The 19577-nt window shown below is 36.6% G+C and overlaps 1 protein-coding gene across 3 annotated transcripts in view; it reads left to right on the top strand.

Annotated features, from left to right (window-relative positions):
- LOC135210178 (metabotropic glutamate receptor 7-like) overlaps nucleotides 1-19577 on the top strand; it is a 284537-nt gene that overhangs the window by 251401 nt on the left and 13559 nt on the right. For all 3 annotated transcript variants that reach the window (XM_064243009.1, XM_064243010.1, XM_064243008.1), the window contains 5 exons: nucleotides 820-1966; nucleotides 14063-14220; nucleotides 17095-17243; nucleotides 18520-18658; nucleotides 19026-19196. In XM_064243009.1, coding sequence (XP_064099079.1) covers nucleotides 1867-1966; nucleotides 14063-14220; nucleotides 17095-17243; nucleotides 18520-18658; nucleotides 19026-19196 — 717 coding nt within the window. In that variant the 5' untranslated portion in view covers nucleotides 820-1866. The remainder of the gene's footprint in view (nucleotides 1-819; nucleotides 1967-14062; nucleotides 14221-17094; nucleotides 17244-18519; nucleotides 18659-19025; nucleotides 19197-19577) is intronic.

Below are 19577 nucleotides of genomic sequence, written 5' to 3'. Positions count from 1 at the left end.
ATAAGAAGTTGTAGGAATGAGGTGCAGAGGCTAAAGTAATGGAACCAGTTCTTCAAATTCTTCCTTGAATCGTACTGGAACATGATCCAGTCTTGGTGCCCTTTTTGCTCCCAAGAAAGCAGCTCTCGCAGACATTACAGTAAAGAGGTATAGGAAGATCAGAGGACATATTGATAAGATACAGAATATTAAGTCAAACAAAAACTTCTTTCATATTTCTTTTGAAGATTGAAAAAGACACCCAAAAAATGACTGTGTATAACGTGTTTACTTATAAGTATTTACATTTTATAATGTAAATACTTATAAGTAAACACGTTATACACAGTGATTTTGTGGGTTTCTTTTTAAATATACAGAATATTTCAATCATTGAGTAATAAATCAGTCATAAACAGTTTATCGATCCATGAGAATGGAGGGACATTTTTTTTAAAAATGATAAATCGAAGGGTAAAATTGAAATGGATAGAAGTCACAAATTTACTTTGTTTATAAAATTTGTAGATAAACAAATATTTTTCGTATCATGTCATTACACACACATACATACATACACATATGTATGTATGCATGTAATGTATGTGTAATGATATAAGAGGAAAAATATTTTTATTTATTTGGTTGTATGTGTGAAATAGAACTTCAAACTAATGTAGATGAAATAGAATAAACCATACCAAAGACAATACACATTTGCGTCAGTACAAATATTCACGTCACCACAGATTTCCATCTCGTATGTCATAAGCAGGAAGTGTGGCTGATTAAATCTGTAATTAAATTATCCTAATCATTCTTTCTTTTCCTTCCTTCCAGATCGAAGCAAAGATGAGGGAGAAACAAAGAGGACTTCCGCCATCTTGAATCTCTTTTCACTGCTTCTTCTGTTTACTTTCTATTAACCGCTGGGGGTTTTTATCAAAGGGCAATTTTAAAGCTAGAGGAAATCTCTTGACATCGTCTCTATTTCATCCTCACCTTTTTTCTCTGCGTTACGTTTAATTTCTCTCTGTGTTTGATGTGCGTCGTTTATCTTTCATCTCCCATTCTGTTTCTGCATCGGCTCTGTATTCCAGGTCTGTATTAACTTCGTTTTTATTGCTAATTTAGATTCGGTCTTCATCTGAAAATTAGAAATGGAAAGATAATATATCTTCACGCGCTCTTCTTACCGCCTCTGAGACTTTTTAATACTATTATTCTAGATTGATTACTAGTTACTCAATATTACTAGTAAATTACCCACATAAAACCTTGTAAATTACAGTGACTTACCCAGAAACCATTAATGCTTTCGAAAAAGAAATCGGTAATTAAGGTATTTACGAATATAAATTGAGACTATCAGTGAATTTCGTTGATTGTATAGTAGCTGTTTAACCTCCAAGCGTCATTTTTTCTCGTTGACATTATCTGGTCCCCGAAGATATCCTTCCGTTTGACCTCGGCTTTCCTTCCTTGACCTCGCTGTTTGACCCCGAAAAGTAATTCGCGGCGCCGGTGTAGTTTTACCGAGAGTAAAACACCGCGGACTGTTTTTCGTGTCTCAAGGTAACCCATTCCCCCCGCCCCCCTTTTTTTCTCTCGGTAAGAGGGAAATAATTACCTTTTTCATTTGCAAAGAGGGTCATAATTACTTTCTTTCCTTCGCAAAGGAATCAAAAATTACATTTTTCCTTTGCAAACAAATAAATAAATACTTTCTTCACTTCGCCAAGAAAACAAACAACTCCTTTTTTCCTTCGAGAAGAAGGAAGACGAGGCGTATTGACCAGTTCCTCCTTCCTGCTCTGTACTTATATTTCTTCCTGCTCTCTGCTGCTCCTTTTTCCTCCTCGCCGCCTCTCCTCTCGAGCGAACCAGATGGAGGACCTCGGCGAGTTCACCACAGAGTACTTCGCGGGCGTCTCCATCAGAGACGAGGTCTTCAGCAGGGCGGTTACCACGTCAAGATCTCAAGCAGGTGAGTCCGCCATTTTTTTTTTTCTCTCTCTCTCTCTAGGTTTTGTTTTGTTTACTTTTGGATATTTAATTTTAAATCCGTTCTGGTCATACATATTATATATACCATTCTGGTCACATACATACATATATATATATATATATATATATATATATATATATATATATATATATTATATATATATATACATAGATATATGTATAGATTATAATATATATTATTATAATATATACTATATATATAATATATATACTATATATATATATATGTATATATATATTCATATAATATACATATACATATACATATACATATACATATGTATAACTGGATCACGAAAATTTGGAACGTGGTGAATTACATAAATAAAGGCAAAATCCACGAAGGCAAGTGAAGCAATGGAGTAACTGCTGCGGCCTTTCGACTCTCGCTTGCTGAGAAAAGGACGAGAGTCGAAAGGCCTCGCAGAGTCAAACTGCAGCCATAACCTGTGCAGAAAGGAAATGGCGAAATAAAGAATAAACTGTGAAAGAGAACTAACAAGAAAAGCAAATAATATATTTATAAAAAAACTGATATAAATAAGAAAAATAACAAACTAACTATGAATCAAGAAAAGAAAGAGCATTCTGCCGAGGTTTGAGCTTCCGAAGAAGTTCTGAGGTTCGACCACAGGAACAAGAAGATCTTTCGAAAATTTAGTCACAATAGAAATGAATCTATTGAGAACCTGTGTTGTTTTAAGCCTCACAGAATAAAATCCAAGGGTTTTAATTAACTACAAATCTGGTACTACGTATATAGCGAACGACACCCTTATGGTAGGGGTGTAAGAATACTGCCACCGTAGGTTCTGTGGGTCGTAAAAGGCGACTAAAAGGACAGCTTCTGCCTTGTAGTCTTACTTTTTAGTAAAAGACTAGGCCCACTGCCAATAACTGTGGAAACTACTTTCTTGCAGTCTTACTTTTTAGTAAAAGGCTAGGCCCACTCCCGATAACTGTGGAAACTGCTTTCTTGCAGTCTTACTTTTTAGTAAAAGACTAGGCCCACTGCCGATAACTCTGGAAACTGCTGCCTTGCAGGTGGACTTTTTAGTCAAAGGCTAAGCCCACTGCCAATAACTGTGGTTGATGAGAGCAAGGGCATGTGGTCGTAAAAAACCCTTTGCCAAACAATAAACCATGCCTGATGTTTTGAGGAATATGGGTGCAGCTAGGGCGTCCCCTGTAAGCGACGTACGTCAGAATCCCCCTACTGGCGTGATAAATGGGCGAGGGGTACTGCAGGGTTCTTGACTGCGGCCAAAGAAATTAGTGAAAGAGTGGAAGACAAGAGCAGGTACGTGGAGTGTAGAAGAATTATTTAGACAAGAGTTTGAGGCTGCCATTAGAACAGTGAAAGAGGAGAAACTAATAATAGGAGCTGATATGAATGGCAGGGTGGGAAAGAGAGGAGATGGATATGAGGAGGTACACGGAGGCCATGGTTTTGGAATTAGAATTAAAGATGGGGATTATTTATTGGATATGGCTCAGAGTTTTGAATCGGCTTGTATGAACACATGGTTTCAGAAGTTAGATAAGTACTTAATAACTTATGAAAATGGAAGAGTGCAGAGCCAAATAGATTACATCCTGGTTATAGGAGCCAACAAAAGCAATGTGACAAACTGCAAAGTGATCTAGGGAGAAGCATGTATTAAACAACTTAGGTTGGTGATGATGGATTTTAAAATGAGAGGTAGGAAACCCAAAAAGAGAAAGAGAAGATCTAGAATTAAGATTTGGGACCTTAAAGGAGGAAAGGGGGAGCAATTTAGGAGGACTGTGAGAGACAGACATCTGGAAAGGGGGAACATAGAATTTGGACAGGGTAATAGAGTGGAAAATATCTGGGCAGACATGAGAGAAATGTGTTAGGGGTTGGGGGGAAAGCAGAGAAACTGGTGTGCAGAACCAGCGGATATGGAGTGTCGAGAGGAGAAAAATGGTGGTGGAATGGAGAGGTGCAAGAATCACTTAAAAGAAAATCAAAAGCATTTAAGGACTGGAAAGTAAGGCATGCACAGGTTGCAGAAGAAAGGTATAGAGAAGAGGAAAGAGAGGTGAGGAGGGTAGGTAGGGATATGGGAAGGGCGGCAGAGCAGTTGAATGAAAGACTAGAAACAATAGAAGAGAAAAGGATATCTATAATATTTCAAACTTGAGGGAAAGGCAGAGACAGGATGTGGGTAGATTGGGTGTCATCAAGGATAGTGATGGAAATATATTGTATAGGGAGGAAGACATTTAGAAAAGATGGCGAGAGTATTTTGAACAACTGTTAAAAACTGAAAATGAGAAAGAGGGTGGGGGGATCAGTGAGGGAGATACAGGATACAGAAGTGAAGAAAGCATTAAGGAAAATGGAGAATGGTAAATCACCAGGTCCATCGGAGTTCCAAACTGAAATGCTCAAATTACTAGGTACAGAAGGAGACAAATGGATGCTGGATTTATAAAAAGCTATATGTGAAGAGGAAGAAATGCCAAGAGATTGGGAGGAGAGTCTAATGGTATTTATATACAAGCAGAAGGGAGATATCATGGATTGTGGTAACTACAGGGGAATTAAATTAATAGAGCATGGATTGAAAGTTTTAGAGACAGTACTGGATGTAAGAGACATTGTAAAGATCGGGAAACAACAGTATGAATTCATGAGAGGAAGAGGGATGGTGGATGCCATCTTCATAGTAAGACAGCTACATGAAAAGAGGCTACAAGGGAAACCAGGAACTCTATTGTGCATTCATAGACTTAGAGAAAGCATAAGATAGAATCCCAAGACAAGTGATGTTTTGGTGTTTAAGGAAATTGAAAGTCCCAGAAAAGTTGCTTAGGCTGGTCGAGATGACATGTAAAAGAACACACACAAAAGTGATAATAGCAGTTGGGAAAACAGAAAACTTTGAAATTAGTGTTGGATTACACCAGGGGCCAGCATTAAGCCCATTTTTGTTTGTGCTGGTCATGGATGTGTTGAGTGAAGCGATCAGGAATGAAGAGCTGTGGGAATTGTACGCTGATGATCTGGTGATGCTGCTGAACAATGAGGACCTACAGAGAAGGGTTGGAGAGTGGCAGGAATCTTTATAGAGGGGTAGCTTAAAGGTGAATATAAATAAAACAGGGGTTGTGCTGAGCAGTAGGGAAGATAGAGACAGAATAGTAATAAAAGAAAGAAGAGGTTTGATTATAAAACAGGCAGAAAAGTTTAAATACTTAGGATCTACTTTAAGCCAAGAGGGAGGATGTGAGGTTGAAGTTGACAGTAGGATAAAAGTTGCATGGGGGAAGTGGAGAGAGGTAGCTGGAGTGGTATGTGATAAGAAAATGCCAATCAAGCTAAAAGTCAAGATATATAACAAGTGATAATACCAGTGTTAATCTATGGAGCAGAAAAATGGGCTCTGAGAAGAAAAGAGGAAGTAAAGCTTGAGAGAACAGAGATGAGAATGCAGAGGTGGATTATGGGAATGTCGCTGCTTGCGAGATTGGAAAATGATGAAATAAGAAGGAGGGGAGGCTTAGTAAACATCACAGAGGTGATAAGAGAGTCACGATTGAGATGGCATGGACATGTGTTGAGGATGGATGACGAGGAAGGAGTGAAGGGGGCTTGGGAGAACCTGTTAGAGGAAGAAGACTGAGAGGGAGACAGAGAATTAGATGGTGAGATAAAGTGAAGGAAGATATGGAGAGAAGAGGTTTGGTGGAGGATGATGCCTTTGATAGAAGGCAGTGGAGAAGGCGCATCAGGCAACCGACCCCTCAATGTAGGGATAACGGTGTGAAAGAAGATATAACGATCGGTATAATCTGGGACGACCAGAAAGCTGTGGATGATAAGAATTGTGAAAACATCTTATACAGCAAGCACAATGATTTCATTGAACAGTTGTGTCAGAGAAATATCAAGAAGGGATAAAAATTTAACAGAACTGGAATATGTGTGTGTGTGTGTGTGTGTGTGTGTGTGTGTGTGTGTGGAAACCTTAGAAATTTCAAACCACGAGGAGTGGCACATGAAATTAACTCACCAGCACAGCATATGTCCGGATATCTGTTTCAGCTAAACCTAAGTGACCATAATGAGAATCTGATTGGCAGGTAAAGGTAAATTCGTTTACTCATAATTGACTTGGTTTCTAGGTAGATCGCAATGGTTTTGCTCTTTATGTATTCAGTGTTTTTTCGGTTCATGTATTTTAAAAATAACTGTCGTTGTATTTCGTAATCATAAGTGTAATATAGACTTCGTTACCTCTATTGGATGTGTTCTGAAGAGTTCCCAATGGAGTGTGTTGAATTTACTACTTATGACTGAACTTCACCGTTGGTTATCCAGCAACACCACCAATGTTGTTGTTACGTTTTTATGAAATCAACATAATTCACCACTGAATATTATTGTGGACCTGATATACAACATATTCCGTTCTCCATCTAGAGGAGAAAGACCTGAATATTATTATTATTATTATTATTATTATTATTATTATTATTATTATTATTATTATTATTATTATTATTAGTTCATCCTGCATATCACTATTATTTTCAAATATCATAAATAAGATGAACTCCCTACAGGCTACACAGAAAGTGTTCAAATAACTAATCTTGACAACAGTCTACCGTATGTCAGAAGGCGGTATTAAAAAGAGTTTCTGTATTTTTATTTTCTACCATCAATTCATCCTTTGTCATGTTCCTCTTTATAGAGAAGGTCAACGCTTTCTCCTTCAGATGATTCCATCATTCTTGATCGATATCTAAAGAAGCATTTCCACTTGGCTGTGTTCGTGTTAGGTCGCTTTTTTATCATATTGGTTTTTTAATTTCGTTCCATCGGCCAACTTTTTTTCTACCATTTTTTTTATAGCCTAGTAGTGATTCATGTGACTATTTCTGTATCTTAATGTATGATCTCTTCGTTGCCAGTTGCTTATATTTTGTATTTTTTTCGAAGAAAGTAAAAATTAAGAGTGTTATATTTTTGTTCAGGAAAATGGTTTACAAATTGATTCAATTTCTAAATTGTCATTTTTAGTACTGATTATGTGAGTGGGTTCACTCTGCGTGTAGTTGGATATAGCCAAATGATTTTAATGAATAGTAATTGTTACGTTTTATGAATTCTTTGTTTTTGTTTTATAAAAAGCAGTCGAAGGACTCGGCTGAAAATGACAAGTGATTACATTTTCCCATACCGTACAAAGCGCGCTTCGTCATCGGTTTTTAAACTGCTTTCAGAGACATGCTGGGCTTTAAGGTGTACAATGAAAATATTGAATTATGATCATTTAAAGAAAATTACATATATCATTTTTGTCTAGTCATTTTCGGTAATTTAATGGAGAATGGGGGACAGAATTAATTTGTCGTAAACTAAATCATTTGAAAGAGTACATTCTTTCTCAATTTAACGGAAGCATGTTGAAATTAACTTACTGATAGAAAAAAACAGTATGATTTAAATATATGTGCGTCATAGGATTGGCGTTTTACGAATGTATATGTATGAATACACATACGCACGCTGTTGAAGTATATATTTATGCATTTATTGAGAAATTTCTTCATTTATTTGTCACATAAGTCCAAACATGACAGCCATATTATATAGTATTTGCGTCAGACGTAACCCAACGAAAGTTCCAACAAAGATCAAACTAAGTTGTGAAATCGAAAGAAAAATAAATCCGCCACAATAATTCTTCCCAAATTGGACTTGGCCATAAAATTGGCGTAGTATGTGGCAATACCTGGCCGCCCCGAAACTCCTTCTCAGACAAAGGATAACATAAATATATCAGGAAAGGACAGCGCCGGGAAATACAGTTAGAACTCTCTTCCTGGTTTCTTCTTATTTAAAAGTAAAGTAAATTGTGTGTATAGATACTTACATAGACAGATATGTTACATTCCATTTAAATGTACCTCATATTCGGTTTAAATTTGCATAAAATACATGAAACAGGTAGAAGTATAATATTAAACAAATTGTCTGTTTTGCTGTAGATTGCCAAGTAATGATTCTCTCTCTCTCTCTCTCTCTCTCTCTCTCTCTCTCTCTCTCTCTCTCTCTCTCTCTCTCTCTTGCCCTTCCCATAATCCGAGAACGAAAAGAAAAATATAAAAAATAAAATTTAAAAAAAACCGCATTTGTCAGCTAAACTTGGATTGATTATCCAACCACGCCTTAACACCCTCTTACCACATCTCCATGCCCTTCCTCACGCCCACGGCCGCCCTTCTTCATCCATACGTGGCTTGGGAGCCATGGAAACATTATCATCCTGAGGGCTAGAAATACTCCCTTTGTATCTTCCGTTTTGTCACGAGCCTCGCCTTCGGGAGATAAGGGCCTCAACCCCTCCCTCCCCCCCTCCCCCCTCCCCCCCCCTCCCACCCACCCCAAATTTTCTTTATCTGGATGAGTGAAAGGGTTTTCTCTCTCTCTCTCTCTCTCTCTCTCTCTCTCTCTCCTCGCCTAGGTTATGGTAACATCAGTCAACCTGTTGGTAATGATTTAATGGTGTAAACTAAAATTAAAAATGAAAGGAAAGTGTTTTATTTGTTTGTATATATATATATATATATATATTTATATATAATATATATATATATATATATGATATAGAGGGAGAGAGAGATAGAGAGAGAGATGTGTCTGCCTGCCTGTCTTGTGTCAGTAACTTCTGGTTATATTTTCTATCTCGTTGTATTTCCGTAATAATATGTATACATGATCAAGTAATAAGTCTCTCTCTCTCTCTCTCTCTCTCTCTCTCTCTCTCTCTCTCTCTCTCTGCGGTACATCTTCCTCCCCTTCATACCATCCATACCAGATGTAGTAGTGTCCTTGGCATCACAGCGACCTCCCGCCGTAGGTGAGTGTACCCAAGGGGGACGAGCTCATTTTTTTTATCTAAATTGCTTCTTCAAGACACGACGCAGAAATGAGGTGTTTTATCCGGAGGAATCTCTGTTCTCTTTTTTTTTTTTTTCTTTTTGGGGGGGGGTGGGGGGCGCGGTTGGAGGGCCGGAGGAGAAGGTTGTGAGTCTCTTAAACTCTCTCTTTAGGGTTGCTTAGAAAGACACGGATTTTATGTGTGGTATTTACTCACTCTTTTACACTTTTTTCACGCTTTTTTTTTTTTTAGACGACCGTGGACCATATCCTTCTTTTTTTTGTTTTTTTGCGGTCAGGACAAGAATGTGACTGGATATAATAGTGTGAATAAGTTAATCTGTTATTATTATTATTATTATTATTATATTATTATTATTATTATTATTATTATTATTATTATTATATTATTATTATTATTATTATTATTATTATTATTATTATTATTATTTTATTGAATATAATATTATTATTATTATTATTATTATTAATTAATATTTTATTGAATAATGGCAGAATTTACAGAATTTATTTTATACAGAATTCTCTCAGTTCTACTAATGACTTGCCTCGCTGGCACAGCTGCTTAAAAATGCCAGTGTGCCAGAGAAGCCATTCGTTAGAAGAATTGAGAGAATTCCGTATAAAATAAATTCTACAAATTCTGCCCCCTTATGTTCAACAAAACATGTCTGAAAGTAGGTCTGTTTCCAGCATATTATTATAATTATAATATTATTATTATTCAGCGCCTCAATGGCGTTGTCGGTATTGTGTTGGCCTGCCACCTCGGTGGCCGCGAGTTCGATTCCCGGGCATTCCATTGAGGGGTTAGAGATGTGTATTTCTGGTGATAGAAGTTCACTCTCGACGTGGTTCGGAAGTCACGTGAAGCCGTTGGTCCCGTTGCTGAATAACCACTGGTTCCATGCAATGTAAAAACACCAAACAAACAAACAAACAATTATTATTATTAATTGATCAGAAGGAAGTAGACCCTCTCTTAAAGAAGTATTTCAAGGATTATTCCATACGAAGTTTTAGTCATTTACACGCAATGCACGGCAGGATTTGGTCTCTATTGTGGCACAAGCACCAGATAGTCCATTTATGAAAACTTAGGAACTGCTACCATCGATAATAACATTTTCAATGCGTTCCTGAGGTTTGTCGCAAATTTCAGTATCGCATTTTTTATTAACTATTTATTTATTTTTTTACTTTTAATAGGTTAAGGGCGTTAATCTTACACTCAACCTTGGAGGTTTTGCACTCTTAAATATTTCCATGGAAATCTGAAGAGATGTCCATGAGATTGGCAGGAATGTGTGAGCTGTCTATAAGTGCTATAATCATCGCCATTCATTTTTTTCATTGTTTGTGTTACGTGAAGCATCTTCTAGTGTCTGGTCACGGGCCGAGTGAGTTCTTTTTGGATGTATGTCCAGTAAGCTGTAGTGGGATCTTACGTGCCCAGTTTCCTGTGGCTCAGAACCAGAGAAGAACTTCTGAATCCTGCTGCTGCCCCTAAGGGATGGGATTCTATCAAGGGCATATTGGCCAGTGGGCACCAATGCTATTGCGTCTTCATCCTTTTAAAATTGTGTCGAATATATTTTATGTAGATTACGTTTTGCGTTATTATTATTATTACTAGTAGTAGTATTAGTAGCAGTAGTAGTATTAGTAGTAGTAGTAGTAGTGAAAGGTTAATAAGGAAGCCTTAAGCAGTAGAATCATCATAAGTATCGTAGTGATGTAGTGATGGAAGGTACCACATTATTTATAAAACATTTTTTTTTCGAATCGACGTCGAAGCTTGAGTGTTGTATAAGGTTCTCTTATCCAAAAGAAATAATACTCAGGTTGTTGAAGAAGATATCCACAAACAGAAACACTTGAATCCCCTTAGAATATTATCTATTAATATGTCATTGGGATTGGAAATCACTATGACCTGAAATGTAATTATTCCTCTCTCTCTCTCTCTCTCTCTCTCTCTCTCTCTCTCTCTCTCTCTCTCTCTCTTCTCTCTCTGAGTGAGCAATCTCGTCGGTGTGGTTTTTCGTCATAAGGGGAAAGTATCGAACATAATACGGTGTAACGATTATGGAATTACGCCATGGAAACTATTCAAATGCTTAATATTGGCAGAGAAACCCCAACCAAATGCCGCTGGCTGTTGCCAGAGGTACATAGGAAAAGTTTCTCTGAGGACAAGGTCTTACTTTTAAACCGATTAGCTTTTTTTCCGTTGACCGCCGTAGTACAGAATAATTGTATGGCTTTTCATATGTAGACCTCATTTTTTGTGTCTCGGATATTTTACCCATATATATATATATATATATATATATATATATATATATATATATATATATATATAATATATATATATATATACTCTCCTTAAAGTTTTGCTGTAATATTTTCTGCTCAGGCAGATTTTAGTTTAACAGAATCTCTCTCTCTCTCTCTCTCTCCTCTCTCTCTCTCTCTCTCTCTCTCTCGTCTCTCTCTCTCTCTCTCTCTCTCTCTCTATATATATATATATATATATATATATTATATATATTATATATAATATATATATAATAAAGAGAGAGAGAGAGAGAGAGAGAGAGAGAGATTCTATTTTTAGTCTGCCTCAGCAGAAAATATTACAGCAAAACTTTAAGGAGTCTTAAAGCCTCTGTCGTGGAGGAAGTCAAGCTTTCTCGAAAGTTGCCGCATTCCTTCCATTATCCTACCCTATGTTTGATAATAGTCTTCATCAGTCTGGTATTTGAAACGACATGAAGTCAGGAAGTTTATCTCTCTCTGCTGAATACAAGAAAACACACACACACCGTGAGAGAAAAATGAAAATGGAATGTATTCATACCACAAGATGATCCTCAAAATATTCAAATGACCTCTCTCTCTCTCATACACACACACAAGATGAGAGAAAAATGACAGACTAAGTATTACTTACATAGAATCATTCTCGAAACCATATGCATGACTCTCTCTCTCTCTCTTGGATTTCATCCGAAATCGACTTGAATTGGCGCCATCTACGAAGAAAGTGGCTCAACCCCATCCTCGATAAGTCTTGGGTAGATGACTGATAATGACACTCGATTTAACTCCTTCCCGCAACCGCAGGATTCACGCCAAGAGAAACTGTGAACAGAAATCTTTTTTATTTATATATATTTTATTACGAGAGACTTCCTTCGTGTAATTACGTTGCTTTCTTGGGTTTTATTATGTTCAGTGTAATTGTAAGAGGAAGTTTTCTCTCACAAGATAAGGTGCGTTGGCGTGACGGTTGTGTGTGTGCATTGTTTATGTTTCCTTTCGAAGTCTGGTTGTGAGGAAATTTGTCTCCCTAAGGCTTTGTCTATCCGTCCGCACTTTTTCTGTCCGCCCTCAAATCTTAAAAACTACTGAGGCTAGAGGGCTGCAAATTGTTAAGTTGACCATCCACCCTCAAATCATCAAACATACGAAATTGCAGCCCTCTAACCTCAGTAGTTTTTTTTTTCTTTAAGGTTAAATTCAGCTATAATCGTGAGTTTGGCAACGATCTAGGACAGGCCACCACCGGGCCATGGTTAATGCATCTTGAGTCGCGGCTCATACAGCATTATACCTAAACCACCGAAAGATAGGTCTATTTTCTGTGACCTTGATTATACGCTGTACAGAAAACTTGTTTTCTTCGGGGCATTTATTTACTTGTCTGTTTTCGTCAGCGATACACCGAATGTTTTTCAGACCTAAGTAATGAATCGAACATTATATTTGGTAAAGAATAAAAGTATTTTGAATATCTGTGTCCGTTTTCTCTCAAAGAAAACAGTATACTACAGGTGCATGATGTTGGACCGAGCAACAACTAGACCTAGTTTCGGTTTTATCTGATAACTTTGCGATGATGACAGTTCCATCTGCTATTCTGGTGGAACCTATAGCTCGAATGAGGGTAAACACCATTAAGTATTTACTATTATATGTGTGTGTGTGTGTGTGTGTGTGTGTGTGTGTGTGTGTGTGTGTGTACACAATATAAAATCACTGTATCGTGCTTCTAATTAATCAGTAGAAGGATCCACAGTAATATTCTTGTTTATCCAGACGAATTATATTTGTGGAAATATATTTCGTCTGGATAAACAAGAATATTACTGTGGATCCTTCTACTGATATATATCTATATATATATATATATATATATATATATATAGTAGTATATATATATTTTATATCTTTTATTTTTATTTTATTTATAAATGTGTGCAAGACTTGCCGTCTCGGCCTACTGTTTTATTACCGTCATTGGTTATGTTATGGCTGCACTAGCATGAGTAATAAAACACTTTTTTTACAACTATTACGTAAGAGTAATGAGCTCAGTTTTTGGACTTTATATAGTCCAGCCCATGGCCCGTCTATCCCACTACTGGCCCTGTGCAGCTGTACAGATTAAAAGTACCTGGGGCCGAGTTACTTGAAGGTACATCAAATAAACCAAGCTTTTTATTTTACCCTCATTTTTGACGACATACATACTGTATCATTATGTAATATAATATACGTGTGTGTATATATATATATATATATATATATATATATATATATATATATATATATATATATATATATATATATGTGTGTGTGTGTGTGTGTGTGTATGTGTGTGTCTGTGTGTGTGTGTGAGAGAGAGAGAGACAGGCAGAGAGTATAAAAAGTTACCACCTATGTACCGTACCCAACCGTTAACAGGTTGATTGAAAAGTATATTTGTGCGTGTTTCGTACGAGTCTTCATTATTATAAAAGAAAGTCGAGGGACTGCTGCGCTGTTTGGCCGATGTCTGTTTCCCACACTGAAAGAGATGAATGTGTCCCTTGTTCCATTCCTGCCTGTTTCTTGTCTGGCTAGATTTGGCTAAGATCGTAGAAGAGGAGAGACAAATTTATTCATTTACGAACTTGTAGATAAAAATCACAGGTATTTTATTATCTTCATTCCGTCAAATTATTATTATTATATTATATTATGATAGTGTTGATCTCTTGAAGTCAAGATGGCTGCTGGTTTTTTTTTTTCAGTCATGTTACTAAATGGATTCAATTGTCCTTTCAGGGCCCGAAGCAGAAGTCGCCGATGACAACGGCGTCATGGTAGGCGTGACGCCCACGAACAGTAGCAGCGTGGGCATTAGCTACCTCCGGACGGCGCCGTGGGTGGTGCCCTTGCTGGCTGTCGCAGCGACGAACGCAGCGGCCATTGTGGCGTTTGAGGTAAGGAAGGACCTTTGAGGTCGTCAGTCCTTTGTTTTCATTTCCGAGACCTCGGGTAAGGTCTCCCACGTCCATAATCATATATATATCTGGCCAATAAACTTAAGACGTTACGATGGCTATTTTCCATTCTGTTCCTTCTGAATCTGCGTCGTTCCAGATGCCCTAACCTGCCCGAGTATATTACACATTATCATATATACGTACTTCTGTACATTGAAATCATATATCTACACTTAAACATGTTAGATATGATGTAAGTAGCTTTGAGTTGATGATTCTCAAACTTTGTCAAGAGCCAATCATTCGTACAGTTGAAACCATTCTTAAATTGATCTCATGCAATTGAAGACGTTATGATAACCATTTTCAGAGGATATTTCTTCGAGTTGTTTTTGTATCCCATATGTGCTGGGTACATAGATCTCATTACGTAATGCGAGCTGATATCTAAATAATTTACTTACTGGCTTTCATTTATCGATGAGCCAATTTTGAGATAAGTTTCATTAGTCGTTTGTTTTGGTCGAAAGTAACCGGTCTATTTTTCTCCTTTGCGTTAAAGATTTGCGCAGCTCATGCTGCGTGTTTGTTTATAACGAACTCTGATTCTTATTCAAATCAGAGTCAGAGTTTTTCTGATGTGGTCTTCGGTTTTCATAAAGTGCCTAAGTAAGTGGTCAACGGTTTGATAAATTGTGGCAAGTTCTGGTGTTATTATAATGTGCTCTCGTAGTTAAGTGACTTGTTTTTTTTTTTTTTTTTTTACGCTTCTGTATTGCCCTTGCAATTATGTGGTGCTGCGTTAGAATGTGTAAATGCTCAATGTCTTCGAAATGCCGTAAGCTCGTTGGTGTATCACCGTCCAGTGTGTTTTGTGAGCATATAAAAAAACTAGTGACCTAGATTTATGGAATTCTTAGATACTAGTCATTATGTGAGGAATCGCTTATTAGTCCCAAAAAAAACGTCACTTTAATATATAAGAAGTCACGAGAAAAAAAAACCAAGTCCCGAGATATCCTTCTCTCACCGAGTCAACCACAGACTGACGTATGTATATGCTGCGCGCGCATGCAAGGACAATAAAGAAATAACTAAAACAAGTGACGAATGCAATACGTGCAGGGTAAATCTCTTTACTCCTATTTATCCGTGATCCATTCTTACACAATGAATACGGAAAATTTTCACTCGCAGTTCGTGAAATTCGTAGTTCGCACGGCTATTTTGTTCTTCGTCATCATGGCAGTAGCTTCTGTAAGCGTAACTGTTCGATGTGAAAGCTGTGTAATAACTTTGGTGATTTCTGTTTTCTTTATGGTTACAACACTGAAAAGTTTAATAATAACTGTGAAGACCATGGGTAATTTTTCTTGAAAAACATTGTGCTTGTGTATTTTTGTGTGTGGAGTTGATATAAAAAAGTTCTTATTCCGTTGTGATAAATCGTATTTCACTCCAGGACGTCTTAGAAAAAGGTTGGTTGCTACTTTCAAGAAAACGAAGTTTCACCGATCCAAGCTAGAAAATAACCAATGAAGTGATAGGTTAGGTAGGTAGTTTAGGTTAGGATAGTATAGTGCCCCATAATATTTAAATTGACCCTTTTTGACTGCTTTTCATGTTTGAATTCTTGGCTGGCATATTTTCATTTCAAGATTTTTTATCATTTCTCGGGCACATTCTTGGCTTGCTCGCCTCTTTTATATCCAATATATTTAACAACTTTTTAAGTGATGTTTTACTCATACCCCAGCTTTTCATCAACTTTGTCTACCCACCCACCCACCCAAAAAAAAAAAAAAAAAAAAACGTTCCCACCTGTGGTCCCCCAAGATTGCTGGTGTTTGTAAGGGTTTTACTCACATATTTAATGAAATTAAAGCATAGATAGTGTTGTTTTAGCATTTTAAGCTGTTTACACATAAACTGGTGCGCCTCTTTTCAATAGAATTACCTATTTTGTGCTTGTGATCCTTGATCTTAGGCTACTCTCCTGCTCATGGGAAATTTTTCATGCTCAATCAAAATAAATTACACCCGTATACAACCTTTATTACATTGTTAAGGTATTCTACTTATATTTTAATTTTTTTTTTTCTTTTTTGCTCATTCACCAATCAGTTTTCATGCAGTATTTCACAGAATTCGTTTTTATGAAAATAGTCAATGGGCGCTTGTATGAATTTATGTACAATGTGCAGTAGCTTGCTTATCTTTGCAATAAAAATGGATACTATTCTGTAGTAGCAATGGTGCGTGACACTACTTAAGGGTGATATTGTGGCAGTTTTAAAATACATTTACTTTCTACATGGAAGAATTGCACTCTTACGAATGTAAGTGTTTGTTGACGAATGTAAGTGTTTGTTAACGAATGTAAGTGTTTGTATGTATATAAAGGATTATTAAGAAACGTTTCGTGCCATCCTGACACATCATCAGTCTATAATATAAAAATAATTCACATTTATAAAATATAAGATTAAAGTTTACTTGTTAATTTAAAAAGGAATATATAAAAAACCAAAGTTACTCATAAAAATTAGTTGTTAAGATCTAAAAAAACTAAAATTATTTACAAGGTGACATTAAAATTGACGAAATTTAAGATTAAAAGGGAATAGCAACCTTTACTAAGCGAAGGATAAGAAAGGAATGGCTGTAGGACCGTCGTTTGCCCAGACCTCGACTACGCCAAGAAAAGCTGAGTAGAGGATTGACTCGAATTGAGGGAAGGAACTTTCATTGATCCTCTGAGTTTCGATAACCCTACTGAGGACTACTCATTCGCACCTTTTTGATATCAAGGATTTCTAAACGTATAGTTGGATTTCTGGTTGACCACTCATTCCGACCCATTCTTTGCAGGTCTATGTCCTAGTAAGAGCCGTTCATGGAACGCCATCTCGTCGTCATTTGTTTTTGGGGCAATGCCTCTTGCTGGGTCTCCTCATGTGCTCTCTCTCTGGTCTCCCCATAGCCCTGTCGCCCACGCCACTTTCCTGTGCTGCTACGAGGTAAGTCATATATATAGAGCAGGGGTTCTCAAAGTGGTCGATATCGACCCCCAAGGGTCAATGGAACCGGGGGTTGATGAATAATTAATGGGTCTGTGAATGTTCATTGCTAGGGTCTACAGGACCAATGAAGCCTCCAATTTGAAATTCTCGTTGATTATTTATAAAAATCTCATTATCAGAACCTTATCATATTATATATATCTATATATATATATATATATATTATATATATATATATATATATACACATATATATATATATATATATATATATATATATATATATATATTACTTTCTTGAATTAAAAAAAGAAAGAGAAAATAGATCAACAATGGAAGAAGAAAATGGTATGTTGCATTGAGAATCAAGTTACTGGTGCATCTAAATTTCTAAACATTTTCTTACTGTGTTACTTTTTTATCATACTGCATGTCAAGTACTAAACTAATACTACTAAAATTGATTTTGAAAATGTTCTTTTTTTTCCTTGAATTATTAATAATTAAATGCTAGGCTAGGGGGTCGATAGAAAATTTGAAACTTCATTGGGGGTTCGATGAGTTAAAAAATTTGAGAACCATGATATAGAATGAGTTACTGAAGCCCAGCTAGGTATGAGTAGCGGCATGTTGCAAGATTAGACAGTGAGTATAAGGCTTTTAGCTCCTAACACCACGTCACAAGTTAAGCCAATCAATCAACACCTGGCTTTACTATTCCATCACGGTCCACTGGAATGGAAAATACTTAATCACTTTGACATGTCTCCTTTTATTTTCTGCTCTAACCTGCTTAGATTTCCCACTAAACGTATAACATGGTACATAACATATTTTAGCCAGATATAAATATTAGAATAAAAATTCCATGGGCCTAAAAGATCTGATCTCAGCTTCAGTCAACAGAAAGACCAACACGTTTTTGAACTGTTGGTAGATGCTTAAAGGGAAAAAATATAGAGTGAAACAAGTTTTTTGTGTTATTATTAGTTTAAGCTAGCCTTAGACCAGCGCAGGCTTTTACTCTTGGACTGTCCCAACGAACAAGACTTGTTTTGTTGTATTTTATTACAAATGTCTCGTTCTTTGGGGGGATATATATGTACTTTTGCATGTTGGCTTAAGCATTACTTCCAGTTTACTGAGTAAGATGTTAATATATGTACATTGTCCAAGAAAATATTTAAAAGGTATTTTATGATCAACATTTACTACACCTAACAAGATGACTATATTTAGCGTCAATTTCATAATTGCTTATGACTTTCAACAGGCTGCTCGTTGGTGTATCAGGTGCCGTGATATTTGCTACTCTACTTGTGAAATGTGTTTTCCTGATCTCTCTCAATTCGGGAGTGTATTTACCTGCCCATTATCAAGGACTTCTGTTGTTCTTCATAGTCTTGGTTCAGGTAAGTTATTGAATAACCTGTTCTTTTCGATTAGATTAAAAGAGTGTGACTGAATCCTTCTTAAGATAGTATTGGGGTGTGGACAGCATTTTTCACTGAGCATAGAACCCCCATAGTATAAATATTAATTCAAGAAAATTAAATAAATTTCTTAGAAATGAAAATCAAAGTGAATTTTAAAAACATTATAAGGCTAAACTTCTTTAGACTTAAAGTACAAAGACTAACAGATTAAACACATAATGCGAGCAGAGATTTAAGACAAAACAAGCAAATAATTTGTCCAATAACTCTCTCTCTCTCTCTCCTCTCTCTCTCTCTCTCTCGTTGACGTGTAGTCTTACAGTCTTTACTTTTTAATTCAAAGGTAAGCGTGAACATCCAGTGGCAGTGGTCTTCCCCGGCGGGAGTCACTGTCGTGAGAGATGAAGTGACAGGAAGCCTCCAGCTCTCCTGCGTCGCCCCCTACAGGCAGTTCCTCCTGTCTCTCATTTATGTCATCGTTCTCATCATAGCCGTTGCCGCTTTAGCTATCAAGGTAAATTGACTAAGTGGTTATGAAAGTTATGTGGAAATAAGAAGGGAGTTAATGAATGAAAATAAAATTGTGTAAAATGTTTGAAAAAAAAATATAAATATTCCCAGATTTTCACAGCCTGTTTAGTGTATGAAGAATAATGGTTGATGTTATTCATTTGAAAGTCATTTCTTACTGACTTGAGGAAAATTGTTTCGTATTATATATAAATTATCCAATCTTTCCTAAATCCCCAAATGTCTTGGAAATCCCTGTGACATTTAGTTTCCTTAATGGTGTTTTTCAGGCTTGAGAGGATTTGTAGGTAATCATTAGACCCGAGGTTCTTGACCTTTCGACGGCTCCAGACGCCCAATAAATTGCCCAATATGATTCCATATC

Source organism: Macrobrachium nipponense, chromosome 39 (assembly GCF_015104395.2).
Source record: "Macrobrachium nipponense isolate FS-2020 chromosome 39, ASM1510439v2, whole genome shotgun sequence".
In the NCBI taxonomy this organism is placed as follows: domain Eukaryota; kingdom Metazoa; phylum Arthropoda; class Malacostraca; order Decapoda; family Palaemonidae; genus Macrobrachium; species Macrobrachium nipponense.
The sequence above is the reverse complement of the archived record's forward strand: the minus strand, read 5'-3'. Positions and strand labels throughout refer to the sequence as shown.